Source organism: Thermobia domestica, chromosome 7, assembly GCF_964235325.1.
Source record: "Thermobia domestica chromosome 7, izTheDome1.hap1.1, whole genome shotgun sequence".
NCBI lineage: Eukaryota > Metazoa > Arthropoda > Insecta > Zygentoma > Lepismatidae > Thermobia > Thermobia domestica.
This window is the reverse complement of record NC_137460.1, coordinates 59,837,835-59,858,771: the sequence shown is the minus strand read 5'-3', so window position 1 is coordinate 59,858,771 and position 20,937 is coordinate 59,837,835. Positions and strand designations below refer to the sequence as shown.

The 20,937-nt window shown below is 36.1% G+C and overlaps 1 protein-coding gene across 1 annotated transcript in view; it reads left to right on the top strand.

Moving 5' to 3' along the window:
- Positions 1-509: 509 nt before the first annotated feature.
- Positions 510-20,937, top strand: part of LOC145690150 (uncharacterized) — a 77,714-nt gene continuing 57,286 nt past the window's right edge. Inside the window, exons 1-3 of the mRNA XM_081764758.1 lie at positions 510-693; positions 5,483-5,606; positions 17,438-17,528. Of these exons, the coding sequence (XP_081620884.1) occupies positions 677-693; positions 5,483-5,606; positions 17,438-17,528 (232 nt within the window). The 5' untranslated portion in view covers positions 510-676. The remainder of the gene's footprint in view (positions 694-5,482; positions 5,607-17,437; positions 17,529-20,937) is intronic.

Below are 20,937 nucleotides of genomic sequence, written 5' to 3'. Positions count from 1 at the left end.
GTCGGAGTAGTCACTATTAAATACATCGAATGGAAATACTACAAAGGGTGATATTTTCAGATCAGATTATTTTCGTCCAGTAAAAAGTTCTGGGGCTGGCTGGCATGACTCTTGGGAGAAGGCTGGTCCCTGGTCCCAGCTACTTTCCAGTTTTTCTCTTTCTATAATAAGAATAAAAGGTTGTAGCTATATATGTTCCAAACACTGTTTCGTGGCATCCTTCACTCAATATTAGGGGTATGTAGGCAATGATTAAATACCAAAACTTCCTCAAACATTGTAAATACTCAATTAGTATAAACATTGAAAATTTGGGCCCTGAATTTCATCAAATACTTACGCCTCCCCACATAAATAATAATCGGGAAGATACATTACCATACATATTCGGGAAACCTACGTCAGAGTTAAAGCAACCTGAGCTCTCAACAGTTAAAATAAAGAAAAAATCTAGAACGTTAATATTTTTGATATGGCAAGGAAACAAAGGAAGAACGACTTTATAGTTGTTGCTATGCAACGTTTTTAAATAGTAGCCATCTTGGAGCATTATGCTGCAGAGTGCAGCTGAAATCTTTCGGCCTCAAAATTTCTAAATTTTAGTATTTTTTATATTTATTTAAGCAACTTTTCTTTTGGATTTCTAAATTTTACTTGCGAAATTATCTAAATCATCATGCCTACTGTTTCAGGGTAAGATTTTACTCAATTTTAAAGTTGTTTTTGTATAATCGATTTGTGTTAGGCTTAACTGAAATTATGTATGTGCAAAATTATAATATGTTCATGTTATTACCGCTAACTCCTGATTCACTGGTAGATATGTAGCAAAGTATAAATAAGTAGATCATCTAGTAGTGATTAGAACACAATAGTGATTTGATTGTTAAGGCTATTAGGATAAATTCTAATTATGGGGTGCAGAATTTTAACCTAAAAATTCACACTTTTTGATAACTTAGAGCCTAATTTTGGTTAGGTTACATTATACTTACCTTCATGGTTTATATAGATCGGCAATGGCTTTCAAAAAGGTGTGTACTATATTTTCTTGTTTCGCTGTTGTTTCTTCATTGCACACACTGTTCCATTTACTTCACATATTACTCACACATTAATTACGCTTGAGTACCAACAACTCATTTCTCTTGTAAACTTTCTGTTTTCTGCTTACTTTCGGCCCCCAACAATTAGAATTAACCCATTATACGTGTACAATAGTCGTCGATGAAGGAAAACATACAGAGTGTTCTTAAAATATACATTTTATTTTGTAATAACTTTGCTAAATAGACTTCTCATTATAGAAGGTTTGCGTCAAACAGAAATTTAAACTATAAAATGATATGAGGTACCGTATTCAACAACACAAAAAAAACTGGCCTGAGACCCATAGCTATGGATGGCCGGGGCTGAGTTACCCCCCTGAGACTTTTAGCAAGTTTTTTTTTTTCAACGATTATGCACCGAAGCTTAGGGAGACGGTGACGATGAGATGGATGATAATAGGGGAATGAAGAAAGTAGAAAGAAACGGGAGGATCCCAAGAAAATCCATGAACACGGTGTTCTCCCATTAAGAAGTTTACGTGGCACAGGCTGGGATTCCGCAGAGGCAAACCAGGGATTTTACAAACCAGAGGTGAGCGCCCAATCAGTAAGCCACGGTGGCCCGATACTATTTAAATAAGTAGTTTGCATAGATAAATATATACTAACCAACCAAAACATTATAACCACCCGCTACTTCTTAAACGAAGTCGTTGGACTTACGTAAGTGCCATGAGGCACAGCAGGATCACTGGCCAGATGGTGACAAGGATCTCATTCAATCAGTCAATGATCCTCCTGCGTAGAATGAGGAACGGTGGCGATATATTAGAGTTTGATAGAGGCTAGATTGTGATGGCCAGATGATTTGGAATGAGTATCTCGTAAACAGCGCGATTTGTCGGATGTTCGCGAGCTGCCGTGGCTAGTGTCTTCCAAAGGTGGAAAAAGGACGGTGAAACCACCAACAAACCACAAGACATTTAGCGGCATCACCTCATTAAACATGTCAGACGTCGTAGACTGTCGATGTTGGTACATCAAACATCTGTGGCACAATTAACCCAACCCTTTAGCAGACTTTAACAGTGAACAAAGCACGAGTGTATGTAAGCAAGCACACATACTGTTACATGTGGGCCTCTACAGCCGACATTCTACACGTGTACCGATGTTAACCAAACAGCAGCATTGATAAATCAGGGCATTGGACCACAGAGCAATGGCACAAGTTGCATGGTCCGATGAATCATGATGCTGGCTCCTGACAACAGACATGTACTAGCTCCATTATAAGTTGACGAACTTTAACATAGCCATTCATGGTTTTGGTAGTGCGTGCAGAGGACCCATGAAGATTCCTGGCTATTGGCAGGTCACTTTTGATCACGTATACTCATTCATACCGATCATATTTCTAACTGGGAGTGGTATCGGTAATAGTATACATGAGAACCCCCTGATCTGCGTTTCTTCTGTGTTCTATTACCACTTTTACATGAAATACCATAAATTTTCTACGTAGTGCAATAGTAAGAAGTATCCATGTGCACAAGACATGCGATATGCATTAAATCCCCCCCCCCACACACACATAGTCATAGATAAAGTACAAGGGCACTACACATGCAGATATAAAGTACAGGTACGTTCTTTTTTATTTTCGTATCAGTCGATAAGTAAATAAAAGTCGCTTTGTTACCCCCTTTGTAAGTTCGTACATACTCAATGAATAATCCGAAAAGTATGAGCGTCCTGCTCCTTCGGGAACTGATGCAGCTTCATGTAGGCCTATACTATATCCGTGGTATCTTTAAGTGCAACAATGCTCCTTGTCAGAAGGCCAACATTGTGCTCCAGTGATTCGTGGATCGCAGTAGTAGATTTCAATTGTTTCAATGGCCACCAAACTCACCCGATTTTAATCCAATTGAACACCTTTTGAATGCCATTGAACGTCAAATCCGAGCTCATCGATCCACTTCGTAGAATTTACAGGAATTACCGGTAAGTGATTCGTGTGTGCAGATGTTGCTACCAAGTTCATTGTTTATTCGAGAGAAAGCGATAGAGATTATTATTATTATTATTATTATTATTATTATTATTATTATTATTATTATTATTATTATTATTATTATTATTATTATTATTATTATTATTATTACACTACTCACCATTAAAAATACATCAAGAAACACAAGGTAGCGCCGAGGTTTGCAGATAGAGACCTGTTGGTATAAGTAGCAAATGATTAAAACTTACCACTCTTACCACTATGTGATGCGTGGCAACGTATTGATAGTGGAGCAGTACTTACGACAATCAATAGCCTGTGAGTCATGGGTGGTCAGAACGGCTGCGACACATCGAGGCAAAAAGAATATGAGACATAGGATGTCCTTCTGGTGTATGGCAAGCCATATCTCATTGACACGATGCTACAGCTCATCAACTGTAGCTAGCGGAATTCACAGACGTGAGAGGCGTTGTGGAACATCGACCAGACGTATTGAATTCACAAGAGATCTGGGGAATGAGTTGGCCAAGGAAGAAGAATATTGTGTCCAACCAGGAAGCGTAGGACAGTACTTGCCACATTAGGGCACGCGTTATTCTGCCCTAGGAAGACCTTCATTAAAGGGACACACAATCGGGTTCTACACCTCGTCAATGTGCCTTGGGTGATCAAATATCTGTCAGTGCATAGGAGGCATGAACGGGCACGGAATCCAATGGCAGCCCACACAACATATGATGCCAAACCGATATGACGATGGAAAATTCAGACGTTACTCAGCCTAGTGCCACGGTAGCTATAGATATGGATGGGACGATCTTAATGTTGCAGACAGAAGAGGATGTCTTGCTATTCGTCTCTCCATGCGCGACGATCACGATATCATTATTGTTTCCATACCTATGCTATGTTGTGCACTCAGTGGAAGCCACAGCGATGCACCCCATATGTCATGCTCTGCCAGATGATTTAGATTTGTTCGTGGAGAGACTATACGCTATGCAACATTCTCCAGTGCGTGCATTAGTGTGCGAGATGTGACAATCCGATCCAACAGATCCATATACACAAGTTGCCTACTCTTCCGGTCCGTGGTAGTTGGGAGCTGGCATGTCGCAGCGTAGTAGCTTCAGTGAACCTTGAGTCCATATGAGCTGCACTGTGTCAGCATTCCGTCAACTACCTCAAATACCGGTATAGGCACTAATGTTGCAAAAGGATAAACCAAACTCACAATACGTCGCTATTCGCCCGCGTTCAAAGGCCAAAACCTGCTCAACTACAGGTCATCTTTTGACCGTATGTACACTCACTTAACACCAACTTTCGTCTACTACTGAACTATGGCTTTTTTTGACTGTCTCCATTTGCTGTTTTTAGGTGGCCCCGGCTCCTCTGCTGCTTCCCTATGGTGTCGTACTAATCAATCATTTGTTTATCTTTCCATACTCTAAATTCCTTCTTGGTATTGAGTTTTTAATGCCGAGCAGTGTATTATTCTTTGACTGCTCTTGTGGTTTCTGCTCGTATTGACTTGACAGCAACAATTCCCTTCCGAGCGTTACAGTCTCTAGGTCCCACATCTTCTTACGCCTAGGCAAAAAGATGACCGCGCGGAGTGGTGCCACTGTGTGGTTAAAAGATTTTCCCAGGAGCAAAGTAAAGACGTTTATAATATCGTCACAGGTGATGAAACATGGATTTAAAACATAAACTCCGAAACAAAATAGCAGTTCACAGTATTTTTTTTTCAAAATGAAAATCGGGGTTTTCTCGGGGTTCTCCTGTTTCCTCCCACTTTCTTCATTCCACCATTTACGGAACGTGGATTAAGTTATGGTGGCACATTTCTTCTCTAATACCGGCCATGTAGCAACTATACAGTTAGATGATCGAAGTACAGGGACAGCAGAGAGTGGTACGTTACTTATTGCTTTCTGAGTGTCTTTGAAGCTTGGAGATCTGCCCACCGAAAGTCTTCAATGTCCTTCTGTATCACGACAATGCACGGCAATACACAGCAACGAAAAGTTTGGAGTTTCTACAGGGAAATGGAGTCCGTATTCTACCGCACCAGGCTTATTCTTTAGAGTTATCTCCGTATGACTTTGCCTTCTTCCCAAAACTGAAGGAAAGGCGTCGAGAACTCCGCTTTCAAACAATTGAAGAGGCTATCGCAACGTTTAATAATGAAATTTCTGATATTGCAAAAAACGATTTTTTTTAAATATCTGACTCATGGTTTTTAAGAATGCAAAAGTATATTGATGCTTGTGTGAGGACTATTTTGAGAAATTGTAAAAGGTTTTATGTAAATAATTTTTTTAAGAGAATATCTAAAAACTTTCAGTATGTCCCTCGTAAATTGTGCAAGACTTTTATGTTTCATTTTATTTATTTGTTTGTTTTGCAGTAAAGACTGCCATTGCAGTGGTGGGCATTCCAAACCTCCACATTGCTCAACTGGATCGGGGCGTGACGTAGTTGTTGTGCCAGGTGGACGAGTATGTTACGACCCCACAAGAGCTTACTACCGGGTAAGTTGACTACTTGGTTATTAAGAATAACTTGAGAATAAAATTGTATTTCGTTTTGAAATACATTAATTTGTTAATTTACTGTACTGTTTTTCCGAAAATAGTAGGTAGTTTAATAATGGTACTGTAATGCTGTCGTCTTCATCAAACCTACAGTCAACTAATCTTGGTAATTATGTCCCCAAAAGTAACTACCTCTGAGAAATTTTAATATGATAACTCTTTCCTGGGGAGCAAAAATGTGGGCGCTCATGTTCTCCGATCTCCACAAGAAGTTCACTTAGCCTTGGAGTGAATTGGAGACACTGCGTGAGAGATTAGTGCTCTACTACTGATCCCAGTGGTGTATTCAGAAGTTCCGTCAAGGGGCAGGTTCAAACTCCCAACCTCATATAATTTTAGGTGTTTTGTATACATATATGATAAGGTTATATGATAAATGCTCAAGGGGATTACCAACCCGGACTCCTCAAGCGTACGCCACTGACTAAGTCATTGTGTCTCCTGAGAGCTAAGATTATAATTTCAAAGAGTAATTGTTACTTTTGATATGGTGTAATGTGCTGTCACAGACACTATGAAGAAATGGCTCTCTGGAACACACAAAATCGCATACATCTTGCCATTTATCTTACAAAGCAGTAGCCTGGTGTGTATTACATATTTGCTGTAAAAGAATATTGTGTGATGACATTTGTTTTGGAATTTAGGCGTCATTTTAATATAGCAGAGGTAATAAATCTCTTCGAGCCCTCGGTGTAAAAAGGTATTGGTTGGTTGGTGGGCCATCCAACCAACAAGTTGGCCTCAGCACAGAAAGGTAGTTATGGGACCCCCAATCATTGAGTTCTTTAAAAGATGTAACAACTGAAGCTTGATCCCTCTTGCCAAAAGCTATAACAACGCCCTCTCCTCTTAATTGATTTATAAATATGGTTCTCCAGCTTATTCTACGGTTCTTCGTTGTCCACTTCTTCAGGGGACCATGAACGGGTAACAAAATTAAAGCAAAAGAAGCCAGCTTAGTATATTTTTCGATTTTAATAATGACATATTACATATAAAGTTTTAATAATTATCGTAATTATACACTGATGATTGATTTCGCCGTCGTTTCAGTGACCAGGGTTTCCACCAACCTGAAAATCTTGGAAAAGTCAGGGAATTCAGCTTACTTGTAAAAAGTCCTGGAAGAATCAGCTAATTTAGCTTACTTGTAAAAAGTCCTGGAAGAATCAGGGAATTTAGCTTGTAAAAAGTCCTGGATAAGTCAGGGAATTTTACGAGAAGTTGAAAAAAACCTTGAAAAATCAGACTTTTAAGTAGGAATTTTTACTTTTCAGAACCTATTTCTCTTTTTGACTTACCGGACTATTTCGTAGAGAATACTTTATAAAATGAATTGATTTGTTGTGCATCTAAACATACAATATGCATGTACATGTTTACTGTGGTAGATGAGTAACTCCCTGGTGGATGAAAATATAGTTGCTTTTATGCATTATATATAGACCTGAAAACTCGTAAATCGTGACCTGGAAAACCTGGAAAAGTCTGGGAATTCATGCTCGCCAAATAACTGGTGACTGATTTGCTACTCGGCATATTCGAGGGTCTCTTGCTATTTACAAGTTATTGCTTATTGTACAATTCGAGTTATGCTAATCGTTTAATAATAATTAAACAATTTTTACCTTTTGAACGTTAGCTGCATTTTTACAATAGGGAAAGGGATCAAAATAAATATGTTATTACACTGAAATTTTATAATGTAGTTATTCCAGCTCTGAACAGAAGATAAAAAAAAGTTCCATCCGTCGATACAATAACTACATAGATAACTTAACTTCGTGAAACTGATTCCTTCTTGTGAAGAAAATGTCTTAAAGAACGAGACCGTACAGTGTGCACGCACAAGAGAATATTGAGAGTGTTTGAGTTGCCACAGCATCCCGTTCGACGCTAGTGGCTGTGTTTATGCTGGGTTCCTACTCGTCAGGGAAATCAGGGAAGTCAGGGAAATTTTATAAAATATATTTTTTTGTAACATTGATTGTGCACCAATTTCAGCTTAGCCAACCATTAATGATCACAGTATGGAACGTTGCTCAGATTTTTATGGGTGGTAAGTGGAATGTACGTATGAGCAATTGATATCATTTGTCTCTATGGAATAAATGATCTCATATATAAATATTCACCGTTATTTATTCCTTATTTATATGCCAACGCCATCCGATTTCCTGCCAAAGGTCAGGAAGAAGTCAGGGAAATAGATTTCTCCAGATCAGTAGGAACCCTGCTATGGTGCAACGAATATTGGCGAGTAAGTAAAAGTTTCTCACTACAAGTTATATATAGTCCAATACCTGAAACCTAATGATCCACAATGTAGACAATTTTGTGGGCGACTGATAGCCAAGGTAAACGAAGACGACGACGACTACAAATAAACATCGTCAAGAAAAATTTCGTTAAGTAAATTGGTGCTTAACTTTATTGTCTTGTTATGTTAGGCTGGGCCAGTTTCGATTGTTGCTACTACTTTAATCACTCGAAGAATTTTCGTGGAAATATCCAGGAAACACCATTTCTAATTTTGTTGAGGAGTATTTTATTATTTTGTACAGGAGGGAGAAGAGGAGGATAAGATTTTATAGTTTCATGTTTTTCATTAATATGCCGCATTATTAATCGATCTACAAAGAATGATCAAAAAGTCAAGCAACCTATGGAGATACTACCAAAAATGATTAAAATGTCCACTATTTACAAATATGCTCTTCTGGTCATGTTCCCGAAGACACACTGGAGCATTGCACGTGAAATGTTGTTCACAATTTGTTGAAAGTTGATCTGCAGTTCTTCCAAAGCATGGTATGAGTTATGTAAGCTGCTGATGTCAGATATCCCCATAAGAAAAAATATGGTGGAGTTAGACCGAGAGATTGGAAATGTTACTTCCTGATAATACCGATTGTAAATATTCCATGGTCACTATTGAGTGGCATGGAAGTTAGCACTTTCTGTTGAAACTATGTATTTTTCTTTTCCTCATCACAGTAGCAAAAAATTGCCTAATCAGATGAAGATAACGTTCGCTGTTGACATCGTATAGAAGAAGAGAACGAAAATTTTATTTTGAGACATTGTACACCATACACTGATTGTTTGGGCGTTAAAGAGAGGCTCATGCATTATGTGCGGATTAACACAAAAGCGAATTTTGTTAATTTACGAACTCGAGGTAAAACAAAACTTCGGCCGAAAAATACCAGTCATTCTGTATGTTTATAGAAAAAAGGGAAAAGAGGTATATGTTGCATTTATTGTTCTAGCAAAAGCTTTAGACCGGAAAACTGGGAATTGTTGATGGAAGTTCTAACGAAAGTTAGATTGGAATAGAAAGATCGAAGACTTATTACAAACTTATATATGAACCAACAAGTAAGTGTTTAAATAGTGGAAGAAATGATAGAGGAAAGTGCAATTGGAAGGGACGTTTGATAGGGATGTTGTCTTTTGCAGGTGTTATTTAATTGATATCTAGAAGAGATGTGAAGAAGAGCTACCTAATGAAGATAGTATTTCGATAGGAGATAGAAGGATTAAGCGTATACGGTTTGCAGATGATACGATGTTTTTTGCGGAATCTGAAAAGAAAATTAATGAGATGTTAAAAAATTTGAGGAAGGGCTGTGAAGAATATAGGATGAAAATAAATGTTAGAAAGGCAAAAGCCATGGTGATTGAAACGAAATGATCAGTGTCAAGATAGAAGTAGGAGGGGAGAAAATAGAACAGGTGACAAGTTTTCGATACTTGGATAGTATTATCAGTAAGATGAAGTGTGAACGTGAAATGAAAGGAAGGAAAGCGTAATGAGCAGTTCGGAGGAAGAAAAACCTGTTTTGTGGGTCCTTGAATAGAGGGTTAAGAAAAAGATTCAAAAACTGTTTCGCATGGAGTATTGTACTTTATTGGTCAGAAACATGAACATTACGCAAGAACGATGAAAAAAAGACAACATGCTTTTGAAATGAGAATATGGGGAAGATTGAAGAGAATTAGCTGGATCGAACGGAAAACGAACGAGAAGGTATTAGAAATGCTGAAAAAGAAAATAATAAGTTTAAATGTAATTGAAAAGAGGAAGAAAAACTGATTGGGACATTGGCTGAGAAGAAACTGTATTATGAAGGACGTTGGAGAGTGTATGGTAGCAGGGAAAAGAGGAATGGGGCGAAAGAGGCTGCTGTTGATAGATGGTATTAAAACAGAAAAATCATACGTGAAGACGAAGAGGTTAACTGAATACTAGGATGTACGGAAGCTCTTCCGTAAGTGATCTGACAATAATAGTAGAATACCTATGATGATGATGATGATATAGAATGACACTCTGTACTGTTTATTGCCATTATTAAATCTTCTCTAATCTCTTCTCTATATTTGCGTTTCAAAATTTTACGTTTATTTAAGACTTACTTTAAAAACCAGAGGAAAAAAGTTGAATCAAATTCTCAAATGAAGAGTAAAGTGCTTTACACCGTTTAAATACTTTTGTGTTGCAGTAAATTGCTCACATTCTCTTTCTTGAGTATTAACTAACTAACTAACTCTATGGCCTATGGAACCCGCAGGTTCAGTGCCGCGTTCACAAAAGCTCTCCACTGACTTCTATCCTTAGCTAATTGCATCCAGTTTCTACTTTGTATTCCTATCTCTGCGAGATCCATCTTAATATTATCCTCCCATCTGCGCCTAGGTCTTCCTAATGGTCGTTTTCCTATGGGTCTTCCAGTCAAGGCTTTGAAAGCGTTTCTACTTTCTTCCATTCTAGCTACATGACCTGCCCACCTAAGCCTCCTAGACTTGACGACCCTAACAATGTTGGGTAAACCGTATAAACTATGTAGTTCCTCGTTATGAAGTTTCCGCCATTCCCCATTCTCGTTCCTCTTGGGTCCGAATATTCTTCTCAGGATCCTGTTCTCAAATACTTTCAGTCTATGTTCTTCCCTCAGAGTAAGTGACCATGTTTCGCAACCATACAGAACAACAGGCATGATTATCGTTTTATATATTTTAAGCTTCAAATTTTTCGACAGAATTCGCGACGACAAGAGATTTTGAACCGAATAGTAACACGAATTCCCTGCTTTTAGTCGACATTTAATTTCTTCGTGAATATGATTTTCATCTGTTAATATTGATCCTAAATATTTGAAAGTATCCACTTTATCAAAAGTATTATTTAATATTTTAACGCCCCCACAATTTGCCGTATTACGGTCCCGACGCACTTCCATGTATTTAGTTTTCTCTGCATTTACTTCTAAACCCATGTCCCTGCAAGCGTTTAATAAGATCTCTGCATTTATTTCTACTGTTCTCCTATCATCCCCTATTAAATTTACATCATCAGCATATGCCATCGTTCAACTGGTGAATGCCGTTCAACTCTAGGCCCTGGTTGCTATCTTTGATTTTCCTTATAGCGTATTCCAGCACAAAGTTAAATAATAATGGCGACAACGCATCTCCTTGTTTCAGGCCATTTTGGACGTGAAAGCTCGTGGACAAAAATTTTCCTACCCGGACTTTACTTTGGGATTCACTTAAGCATATCTTAATTAATCCAATTAGCTTTCTCGGTATTCCAAGTTCTGTAAGAACGTTGTACAATGTTTCTCTCCTAACCGAGTCGTAAGCCTTTCTAAAATCAATACTTTCTTGAGTATTATGTGATGAAATAACTTTTAAAACTGAGTTGATCAAGTATCTTCTATTTTTCTAAGTCTAAAGTGTATTATGAATCTACTATTGTTTTGGCAAATACCTGTCGTCGCCTTCTTCGGTAGCTGTGGCTAACTTTTCACTTCTCAGAGTGTAATCATACACTTTTTTTTGGGGGGGAGGGGTGTTAGTGTGTGCCGAGTTAGAAAAATGATGAGGTTAAAACATTTGCTAATGTAAATCCATTGTACCAGAATTTATATGTGAAAACAAATTAACGTAAAAAGATTTGTAAGATTGTGCTGACCATTGAATAGCATTATTCTTATGAGATTACCTACGTTTTTAACTTGCCACGAACCTCTAAATCACTTAAACTTCTTGTTATGCTACTGCATCTTTTAAATGTAATATAGAACCTGTTCCTGCAGAATTGTACTGACCTCTGAACAGTGACATACGCAAAGGGGATTCCGAGTTTTAAGTCTGCCCGCCTGTCAACAAGATATTATGAAAAAATATAGAAATTAACCATATTAAAATATGCACACAAAAATTCTAGAACGATATGAACTAGGACTCCCTCTTCCCTTCTTTAGTGAAGCTCTGTTTACGTCCCTATCTCTGAAAAACTCTTTAAGAAATTATTGCTGAAATCTTGAACTCATTCAATTCTATAAAATTCCTAATTTTTTGAACAATTTTCTTTATAGGACCATAAATGTAAACCTATTAATATTTTGTTTCTTACAATGATTTTTTAATTTTATTTATTTATTTATTTATTTAAGATTGTAACCATTTTTCAATCCTAAATCTACAATCTCTTAATTCGTAGTTAATCCCTATTGTTGTGTCGTCGTCGTAAGCTGTAACGAAAACAAAAATAGATGATAACTTTAATTTCAAAGAATGAGCCAATATATGAACAAAATAATCCCGGGTAACTGCTTTTCTAAACAATTTAGTTGTAAATTTGATGTTAGATCTGGGAATTGTGAGGTCTGAAAAGTTTAAAGTATTACTAGATTCAAGTTCTGTAATTGAATCTCACGTTAAGATGAATGTTGTTTAGTTTTTCCACTAAGCTGGTTAGTTCCTTATCGATTTTAAAAATAGTTAACGTGTCATCTACGAGCCAGAAACATCTAATAGATTTATATTTATTGTGTGTGTGTTGTCCCTGGTTCGATCCCAGCTCGCGCCAAGGGGGATTTGCAGTGGATTAAATACCGTGTGGGCTCTTGCAGTTCTCCTGTTTCCTTCCACTTCCTTCATTCCACCATTTTCATTCACTCATTATCGTCTCCCTTAGCCTCGGTGAATAATCGTGGGACGTAAAATTGGGAATTTCATTTCATTTCATTTGTATTTATCCTTAATCTGTGCATCTGTGATGTTTAATATCTGTGTATCTTTGTTTTTTTTTAACTCATTTTTAAAGAACTATTTTCTTTAATAAGATCAGGGATTTTATTGGTTTGATTTTATGCATTTTTTCCTAACAGTAATTATTTGTCCCTCACATTGTCAAACGCATTAGCATTATACAGTATTTTAAGTTTATTACATTAAATTTGATTTGTAGATATTAACAGTATAAATTAAGGAATTTAGTTTTCCCAAAGCAAATAACATTTAAATAGCTTCTTGACTTGACAGGATGCATATGCAATATTCATTAAGAAATTCCTATCCCCAAAACATCCAAAATTATCTAAAAGTGAACGTTTCAGTATTCCGTTATTGTCTTCTTCAGTACATATCTTTTCCGAAAACTAGAGTTGATTGCAGAACTACATGTCATGTAGATTATCTTCTTCGTAATATGTTACTTTTCTTACTTCCAGTAGGAGCATTGTTTTCCAGTCTCACTTGTTTCACCTATCTTATTTCGCTCCTCAATCAGAGCTGGCGCGAGGGGGGTCGAATCGTGCCACCGCCCAGGGCGGCGAGTCTAATGGGCGGCAAAATTTGAAAAAGAAAAGAATACTATTGAAGTGTAATGCTTCGTAATAGGCCCACATGGAAAAATATAATTATGTTCACTTGAAAATGTAATTGAACTTACTGCATTCACACACGCAGAAAATTGAGAACATCCCCCTCATTTTCAATTATCAAACTACTAGCCACAGGTATCTCGTTCAATTTCTCTTGCATCGGCGTAGATAAGATTTTCAGCTAGGGTGGATAAGATTATCAACGTGTCTTATTCACCTTAAGTTGCAAAGAAAATGGATGGAGCTTTCAACAAGACTGAAAAGTGATCTTACAATTGACGCAGAACATAAGAAAATGTTAAATGCCGAAATACAACATTGGAAGAACGTAATAGAACGACTAGTTGCAATAATACAGTTTTTTAGGTGAACAATGAACAATGTTCCTCCATTACGCGGAACATCAGATAAACTTTACACAAGTAATAATGGTAATTTTCTGAAACTGGTAGAACTCTTTGTCAAGTTTGACAACGTCATGGTCTAACACATTAAAAGAACCAAGGGAGGACAAAATAAATACCACCATTACTTACGAAAAGATGTCCAAAATGAAATTATTCAAATTCTTGGTGAACAAATTAAAAGTAAAATGTCTTTGTTGAGAGCTGCAAAATATTATATAATATTTTGCAGCTCTCAACAAAGACATTTTACTCTGTACCAGAAACATCTGGCGTATAGTCTGGTATTATACTATATAGTATAATACCAGACTATACGCCAGATGTTTCTGGTACAGAGCAAATGACAATAATAGTTCGTTCTGTACAAATTACATACAGTACTGGAAAATAAATTGTAAAAATTTGCGAACATTTTCTTGGTTTCGTACCGGTAACAGACACCACTGGTCTAGAACTGACAGAAGTAATAATTGAACAGCTAAAGGAAATGAGCATTTCTATCGAAAACATGAGAGGCCAAGGATACGACAATGGTTCCAATATGAAAGGCAAACATTCAGGTATAAAGAAGATAATTTTAGAAATAAATTCCTGAGCCTTCTATGTTCCTTGTAGCAGTCATTCACTGAACCTTGTCGTTAACGATGCAACCACAAGATCTCAACACACCGTTTCATTTTTTCTTTTTTGTATAGTTAAAAAAAGTTTCGGACTTTTGTCCTGCGTCAGTTCAACGTTGGGCCATACTAGAAGAACAAAACCGTTAAGCACCACAAGGTTGGAGAGCCGAATTGAAGCTCTGACGTCACTTAGATATCAAATAGTGGAGGTTTATGATACCTTACTTCAAATAAGTAACGACAATAGAACATATAGAATGGTCGTCCACGATACTCTGTGTAGGGCAAACCAGCTGCGTGACTTTCCTTTGCTCACTCGTTATCTGGTATGACTTTTTACTCCACATGAACATAGTAAGCGAAAGTCTCCAAAGCATTGATTCTCATGTGTTGGTTGCAGTGGGGTTTCTTGAAAATATATCTGAGTACATTGAGAGGAGCAGAAATGGTACAAAGTTTCAATCTGACTTAGTTGATGAGATGGAGTTGGCATCAGCATTAGATATGGATGATCTACGGATAGGTAATACAGTGCAAATTCGAAGTCGAAGAAGAACAGACAGTTTCAGTACGAGACAGGGGATGAAGCTATTGAAGATTCACAAATAAGAAACAAGATCGTATTTTATTACAAAGTTTTAGACGTGATTGCGTTAACTTTAAGAGAAAGGTTTGAGCAACTTAAACATTATAGCGAGTATTTCGATTTTCTTTACGATATAAGTAATCTTTAAGATATGCCACCTGAACTTTTGTCTGAAAAGTGTACTAAACTTGCCAGCATTTTAACACACTGAGAATCTAAAGATATTAATACCAGTGATTTGAAAGAGGAATTGAAAGTGTTATCCTCTATAATTAAACTTAAAAGTTCAGTAAAAAAGACTTTAAAATGAATTAAGGAACATGACTTTGCTCCCAATGTCAGTACTGCACTTAGCGGTAACAGTGGCATGTGAGAAAGAAGTTTTACGAAACTTAATCTTATTAAAAACTATCTGCGTTCTACTATGTCTGAAACACGTTTGAGTAGTCTAGCGATGATATCAACAGTACACGAATTGGCTGGAACATTGACTACGCGAATGTGATAAAGGAATTTGCTCATATCAAAGTACTAAAAGCTTCTTTCAATTAAGGTATGTTATATTTATGTATCTATTGTGTTTTAGTACATTATAAGGCTTAACCTAATCACTTAGTTTTGCCGTAATACCTGATTCACCATATTATCTTCATGCTCCATATTCTATTGGAAACACCTTTTGATATAAAATAAGCTTAAAAATCAAAATTCTTAGTCGTGACTAAAGTATATTTTTTAAAATTTCATTTTCTGTAAGCGCTACTGTATATCACAATTATACAGTGAAATCGAGCATATTGAATATTGTCACGTATGGAGTTGTTTAAATATTACGTAAGCGTTCGAGAGACGTAGTTCATTTTCTGTTTACTTTTCCATTTCATCTTACTTTTTCGTGGCACTTGAACGTCTTCTGTCAAAATAAGGCTTGCGGTTTAAAGGAGCGGCATGTGAAAGTACCGCCCAGGGCGGCAAAACTGCTAGCGCCGGCCCTGTCCTCAATCATGTAATTGGTCAAAGGAGAGTGTCAACATTGTATTGATTTGAGTCTCTTCAACATTCCACAAAACAAAACTTTGAGGTTTAGTCCCATTCTATATATAATTACAGTTTGAGTTTTGATGAATGTTGAAGAATTTGAAGAGATCCAAATTAGTGCAATGTGAACATTTTTCTTCGACCAATTACGTTGTTAGTGTACAGTTGAGTCAAGTGAGACTGGAGGGCAATGTTTCTTTAATCAGACACCGATTACTGCTAATTTTATTTTGATTTAAGTTTAGCGTCCCTTTCAGCAGAGCAGCGAGCCTAGGTGAGACGTGGAACTACAGCTTAATGTGGAATCCGAATCACATGAGCTCCTGCCAGAAATCGAACCTGGGTCTCCCACGCCACATTTTAGTTACGTATAAAACCGGCCGCCGGGAGTCATTCAGTAATCGAGTAATACCAGGACTAAGCTGTTATTGCCAATTTTAGTTGTTATTTATTTATTTATTTATTTATTTATTTATTTATTTATTTATGTAATTTTTGCTATCCGTAATTGTGAAAACACCTTCCTTGTCTGATTTAATGCACCAGCATTTCCTTTTGTCCAATCAATCTTCAAATCTCTATCAATTTGTTTAATTTTGGCTAATGTGGTTTAATAACGCTCCTTTTTTTGTTTGGAAATTTCTTATAAATGCATACAATCTTAACAAAGGATCTTTTAATTTTGATCCTCAATCGACATGAAAGTTTTCAATATACTTTACACATAGGAAATTAAAGGGAAGTGGACAACTAATTTAAAATATATATGTATAGATAGATATACAATATCTATGCGTCAAATTATATCTTTGAATAAACAGTTGTGAGATTATATTCTTTAATCTTTAACATATTAACTCTATTCTTTTTCAAACACTCAAAATAGGACTCATTATATTAATGTTAGTTGGGGACTACTTTTATACCTATGAACTTCGAGTTAGTTAGAAAAAGAGATCAGCTATATTTATGGAGAATTAAATATGGGTTTCTACTATATCAGAAATATACTTGAAACAACCCAAAACTTAGTTTTCACAAGTTTACTTCTGGTATAGTATAGTACCACTTCATGTAATAATCATTAGACTTAAAATACTCTTTTCCGAAATAGTTGAGCTCAATAAAGTCCACAGCTTAACAAGTGGGCGAAATATCACCATGAAAATAGATCCGAAATACAGGTAAGATAATGTTGAATATTTTTAATAATTCTATATTATTTAACATTTTTGATATTTAACACACTCTTTCTTCTTTTCAGTTTCTGAATTGTATTTGCTTACAAATGTCTTGTCCATTATCTTCTACGCAGCACTTACCATTCTTCGAAAGTAGAGAACATTTTATTATTTATAAAGACATACGGTAAATTTAGGGAACAACATTGCAATTTTTACTACTGAATTTTTTATTTATTTATTTATTTTTTCTTCAGGGCCCGTTGCGGAAATATGTACATATGGCTCCTACAAGGAATCCATACGACAACTCTATTTACAAACCACCTATGGTTCCTGGCTACACGGGTAAGAAATTATTTTGAAAAGTTCCCAGGTATTCAAATGTGTGTGGTGTATGGTTATTAATGTTACCACTGGCATCTCTGGCATGTAATTATTTTGGAGGGGGGGGGGGGTGAAATCAAAGAAAGTGATGTAAATGGTAGTACCTAGCTCAACCTGTTTATTATCTTCCATTTCATTTGTTACCTTTCTGTTTATCTTTACGAACCCCCTAAGACATATCAAGAACTCTGTTATAATCATTTCACAGCATGAATATTATATTCCAAATAAATATAATAATTATTATTTATATGTTATTCTGTCATTAGTAAATAAATTAAATTAGAATAAAATATTGAATATTTTGTACTTCAAAATATTGGAGGACGCGTCTTCCTCGTCCTCCCGCCAGAGACGCCCGTGAATGTTACTAGTGTTTTTTTGTACATAAGCTTGACGATTACTAGGGAACAAACACACGTAACTTTTATTCACACTGTTTTGTGTCTGTTGTATTGTTATAAATGTACTTGTAGAGCGACTAGTAAGCCGTTGCGCTCATCATAGAAGTATGTTCTATAATCATCGTTATTAGAGTGTTATTTTCCGATTTCAGAAATTCACTGTTATAAGAAGTTCTGCGTGTGTATAGTAGTGTTCGTGGGAAATGTGGAACAGTTAGACAGAATTGGCACTAGATCAATTAGCGAAAAGGAATCGATCTGACACTTAAACCAAAAATACGTATTCGTTTACCGGTGCTTCTGGTGCCCATATTCCTGCGAGAAAACCATTTCACGACAACTGAATAATGTTGGGTTGTATGCTCGAAAACCAGTGAAGTGTGTTGTATTGTCCCCTGCCGACTGTCGTGCTATCTTACAGTGGGGTAGGAAATATCTTGACTGGGATTAACAGAGATGATCCAATATGTTTTCTATGGTGTGGAGAGAACAGGGAGGACGATATCTCCACAGCACATATATGAATGTGACAAAAATGGAAATCCTGGAGTTCTGGTATGAGCAGGCATAATAGAAAATGGAACACTATCACTACTCGTCTTCAATGCTGTAGAATTCGTTAGTAGAAAACTGTATTCTACCGAGATCCTAAGAGGGTATGTTCATTTCTTTCGTGATGCAGTGAGTTCTGACTTCATGTACAGTCATGACCAAAATTATTGTGGCATGTCTATAAACATGCTGTTGTAGGAATATAATTTGATAACGACTTCGCCCGGTATTTCTTACAATGTTAGTATGTGTATAATCGGCAAAGACATGCATGTGGGAAATTTCATGTCAAAAGAGCAGTAAATAACAAGAATAAAACGAAAATAAAACTTTCTTGTCCATTTAGCAACATTTTGTTTTACTCATACTAATTTTCATATTTATAATTCTTTTCCTATGAAATTTACCACAAATATACATTTCCCGATTATACACATAGTATTAAAAGTACCCTGCAAAATCATTATCAAATTATATTCTTACAAAAAGACAGTTATAGATATGCGACAATCATTTTAAACATGAGTGTATATGGATGACAACACACGCCCACATAGAACAACTCAAATTACACAGATACTTGAGTAAAGATATCAACCGTATGGATTGGACAGCATATTCTCCAAGAGGTGCTTTCGGAACAACTGTATGGACTGGACAGTATGTTCTTCAAAATTTTATGCCATCAAACATACCTGGGATACTTTTGGAACAACCGTGTGGATGGTGTAGCACGTTCTCCAGATCTTTATCCCATCGAACATGCCTGGATGCTTTTGGAAAACGAGTTATTCCGAGGAGTCCACTACCCCAAAATTTCCAGGCTCTCAGAATTGATCTTATAAAAGAATGGGACAACATAAGTACTTCTGCACTTGCATCGTAACTTCAAATAGACATAGAGGATACTGTGCTATTGGACGTGGCCATACGTGTTACTGATATGATCGAAACTTCCGTTTTATGGCAACGTGCGTTTCATGTCCTCACCACCATATTCCTTCACATCTTGTTTCCTGGTTTATCACGTTCTGTTTCTTTGTATGGGGGGAATTCCAGCCATCTTTACACAATAAAGCTGGACTAATATCTGTATTCATTTATTGGTCATTGATGTACCGTGCTCATGTTCGTAAAAGTTATAAATCAGTATGTGTTCGTTCCCTAGCAATAGTAAAGCAGTATATGATTAAAGTTGTGTTCATGATAAAGTTATCTATGAAACAGTGGCTTATCAATGTTGACCGTAACTGAGTGACTTAGTTTTACCTACAAAGCTCTGAGAAAACAAGGGGCAAAATAGGGTTCATATACCGCGGCAATTCTTGTAGTATCGTACATATTTCCATGTGACAGAATTGTAGAAAAAGTACAACTGTTAGTTGTGCTTGGTTTATATAGCATAACATCTTCTCTGCTCATTACATTGACAATCTCAGAACCTGCCAAAGCGGGGCCTAGCCATCAATAGCTCAGATATATCCCATTACAACAACTATAGAAATTTACCTTTGGCTCCATTATTAGTTAGGATGTTTAAAATTCGTATCCTTAAAACCTTACAATGACGAAAAGAAATTCAACAAAACTGCATAATTGTAGCAGCATCGTGAATAATAATAATAATAAGCACCACCATCATCATTATTTTTATTTCAGTGCCGCGAAGAGCTTTGAGCAACAGTACAGTTTTTTTGTATAGTATCAAGATATAAACATATATAACAACATTATAAAAAAAGAAGGAGAGAAGTAATATTACACATAATGAAAAATGAAAGCAAAAGAAGCAGAATAAATTTCTTGTTGGGTTGTTAATACATTCAATCTTTTTAGATTCAGCATGATTGGAAACGAATAAACAAAGAAAAAAAAATCAAACTAGTAGTTTTAAAATTACATTTAGCAAAATGTTGCTAGAGGCATCAAACTAAACGAATCAATTAAATAAGTCTTTTAAAAACTTAACTTTTCAGTGTAGAGAAACTAAAATTGTACAATTTCTTATATTGCGGTTTGTCATTTTGAAGTAATATTATGTAAATAATATTCACTACAATATATATTATCCAGTACCTGTTCTATAAAACCTTTATCAAAAACTTTCTTCTGTTATTAAAGTTCTTTAAACTACAATAGTTATTCTAATGCTCATATAATTAGAATAGTAGTTGATTTTCATCTTGAAACATAATAATTTAATAAAACATTTCATTTCATAGATGATAAACAGTTTCCTAGAGTTTGAAGTTTTTTGTGTTAGTAATGTTATAATCTCATTACTTATTTAAGCTTCCTTTGTACAAGTTTAATTTTGGAACCTTTGCCTTAATAAAACAGGACTCATGGGTTAATTTTACTAATAGCGAGAACGTCTTATGTAAAATGTTTACTTCTTCAATGGTATGCTTATA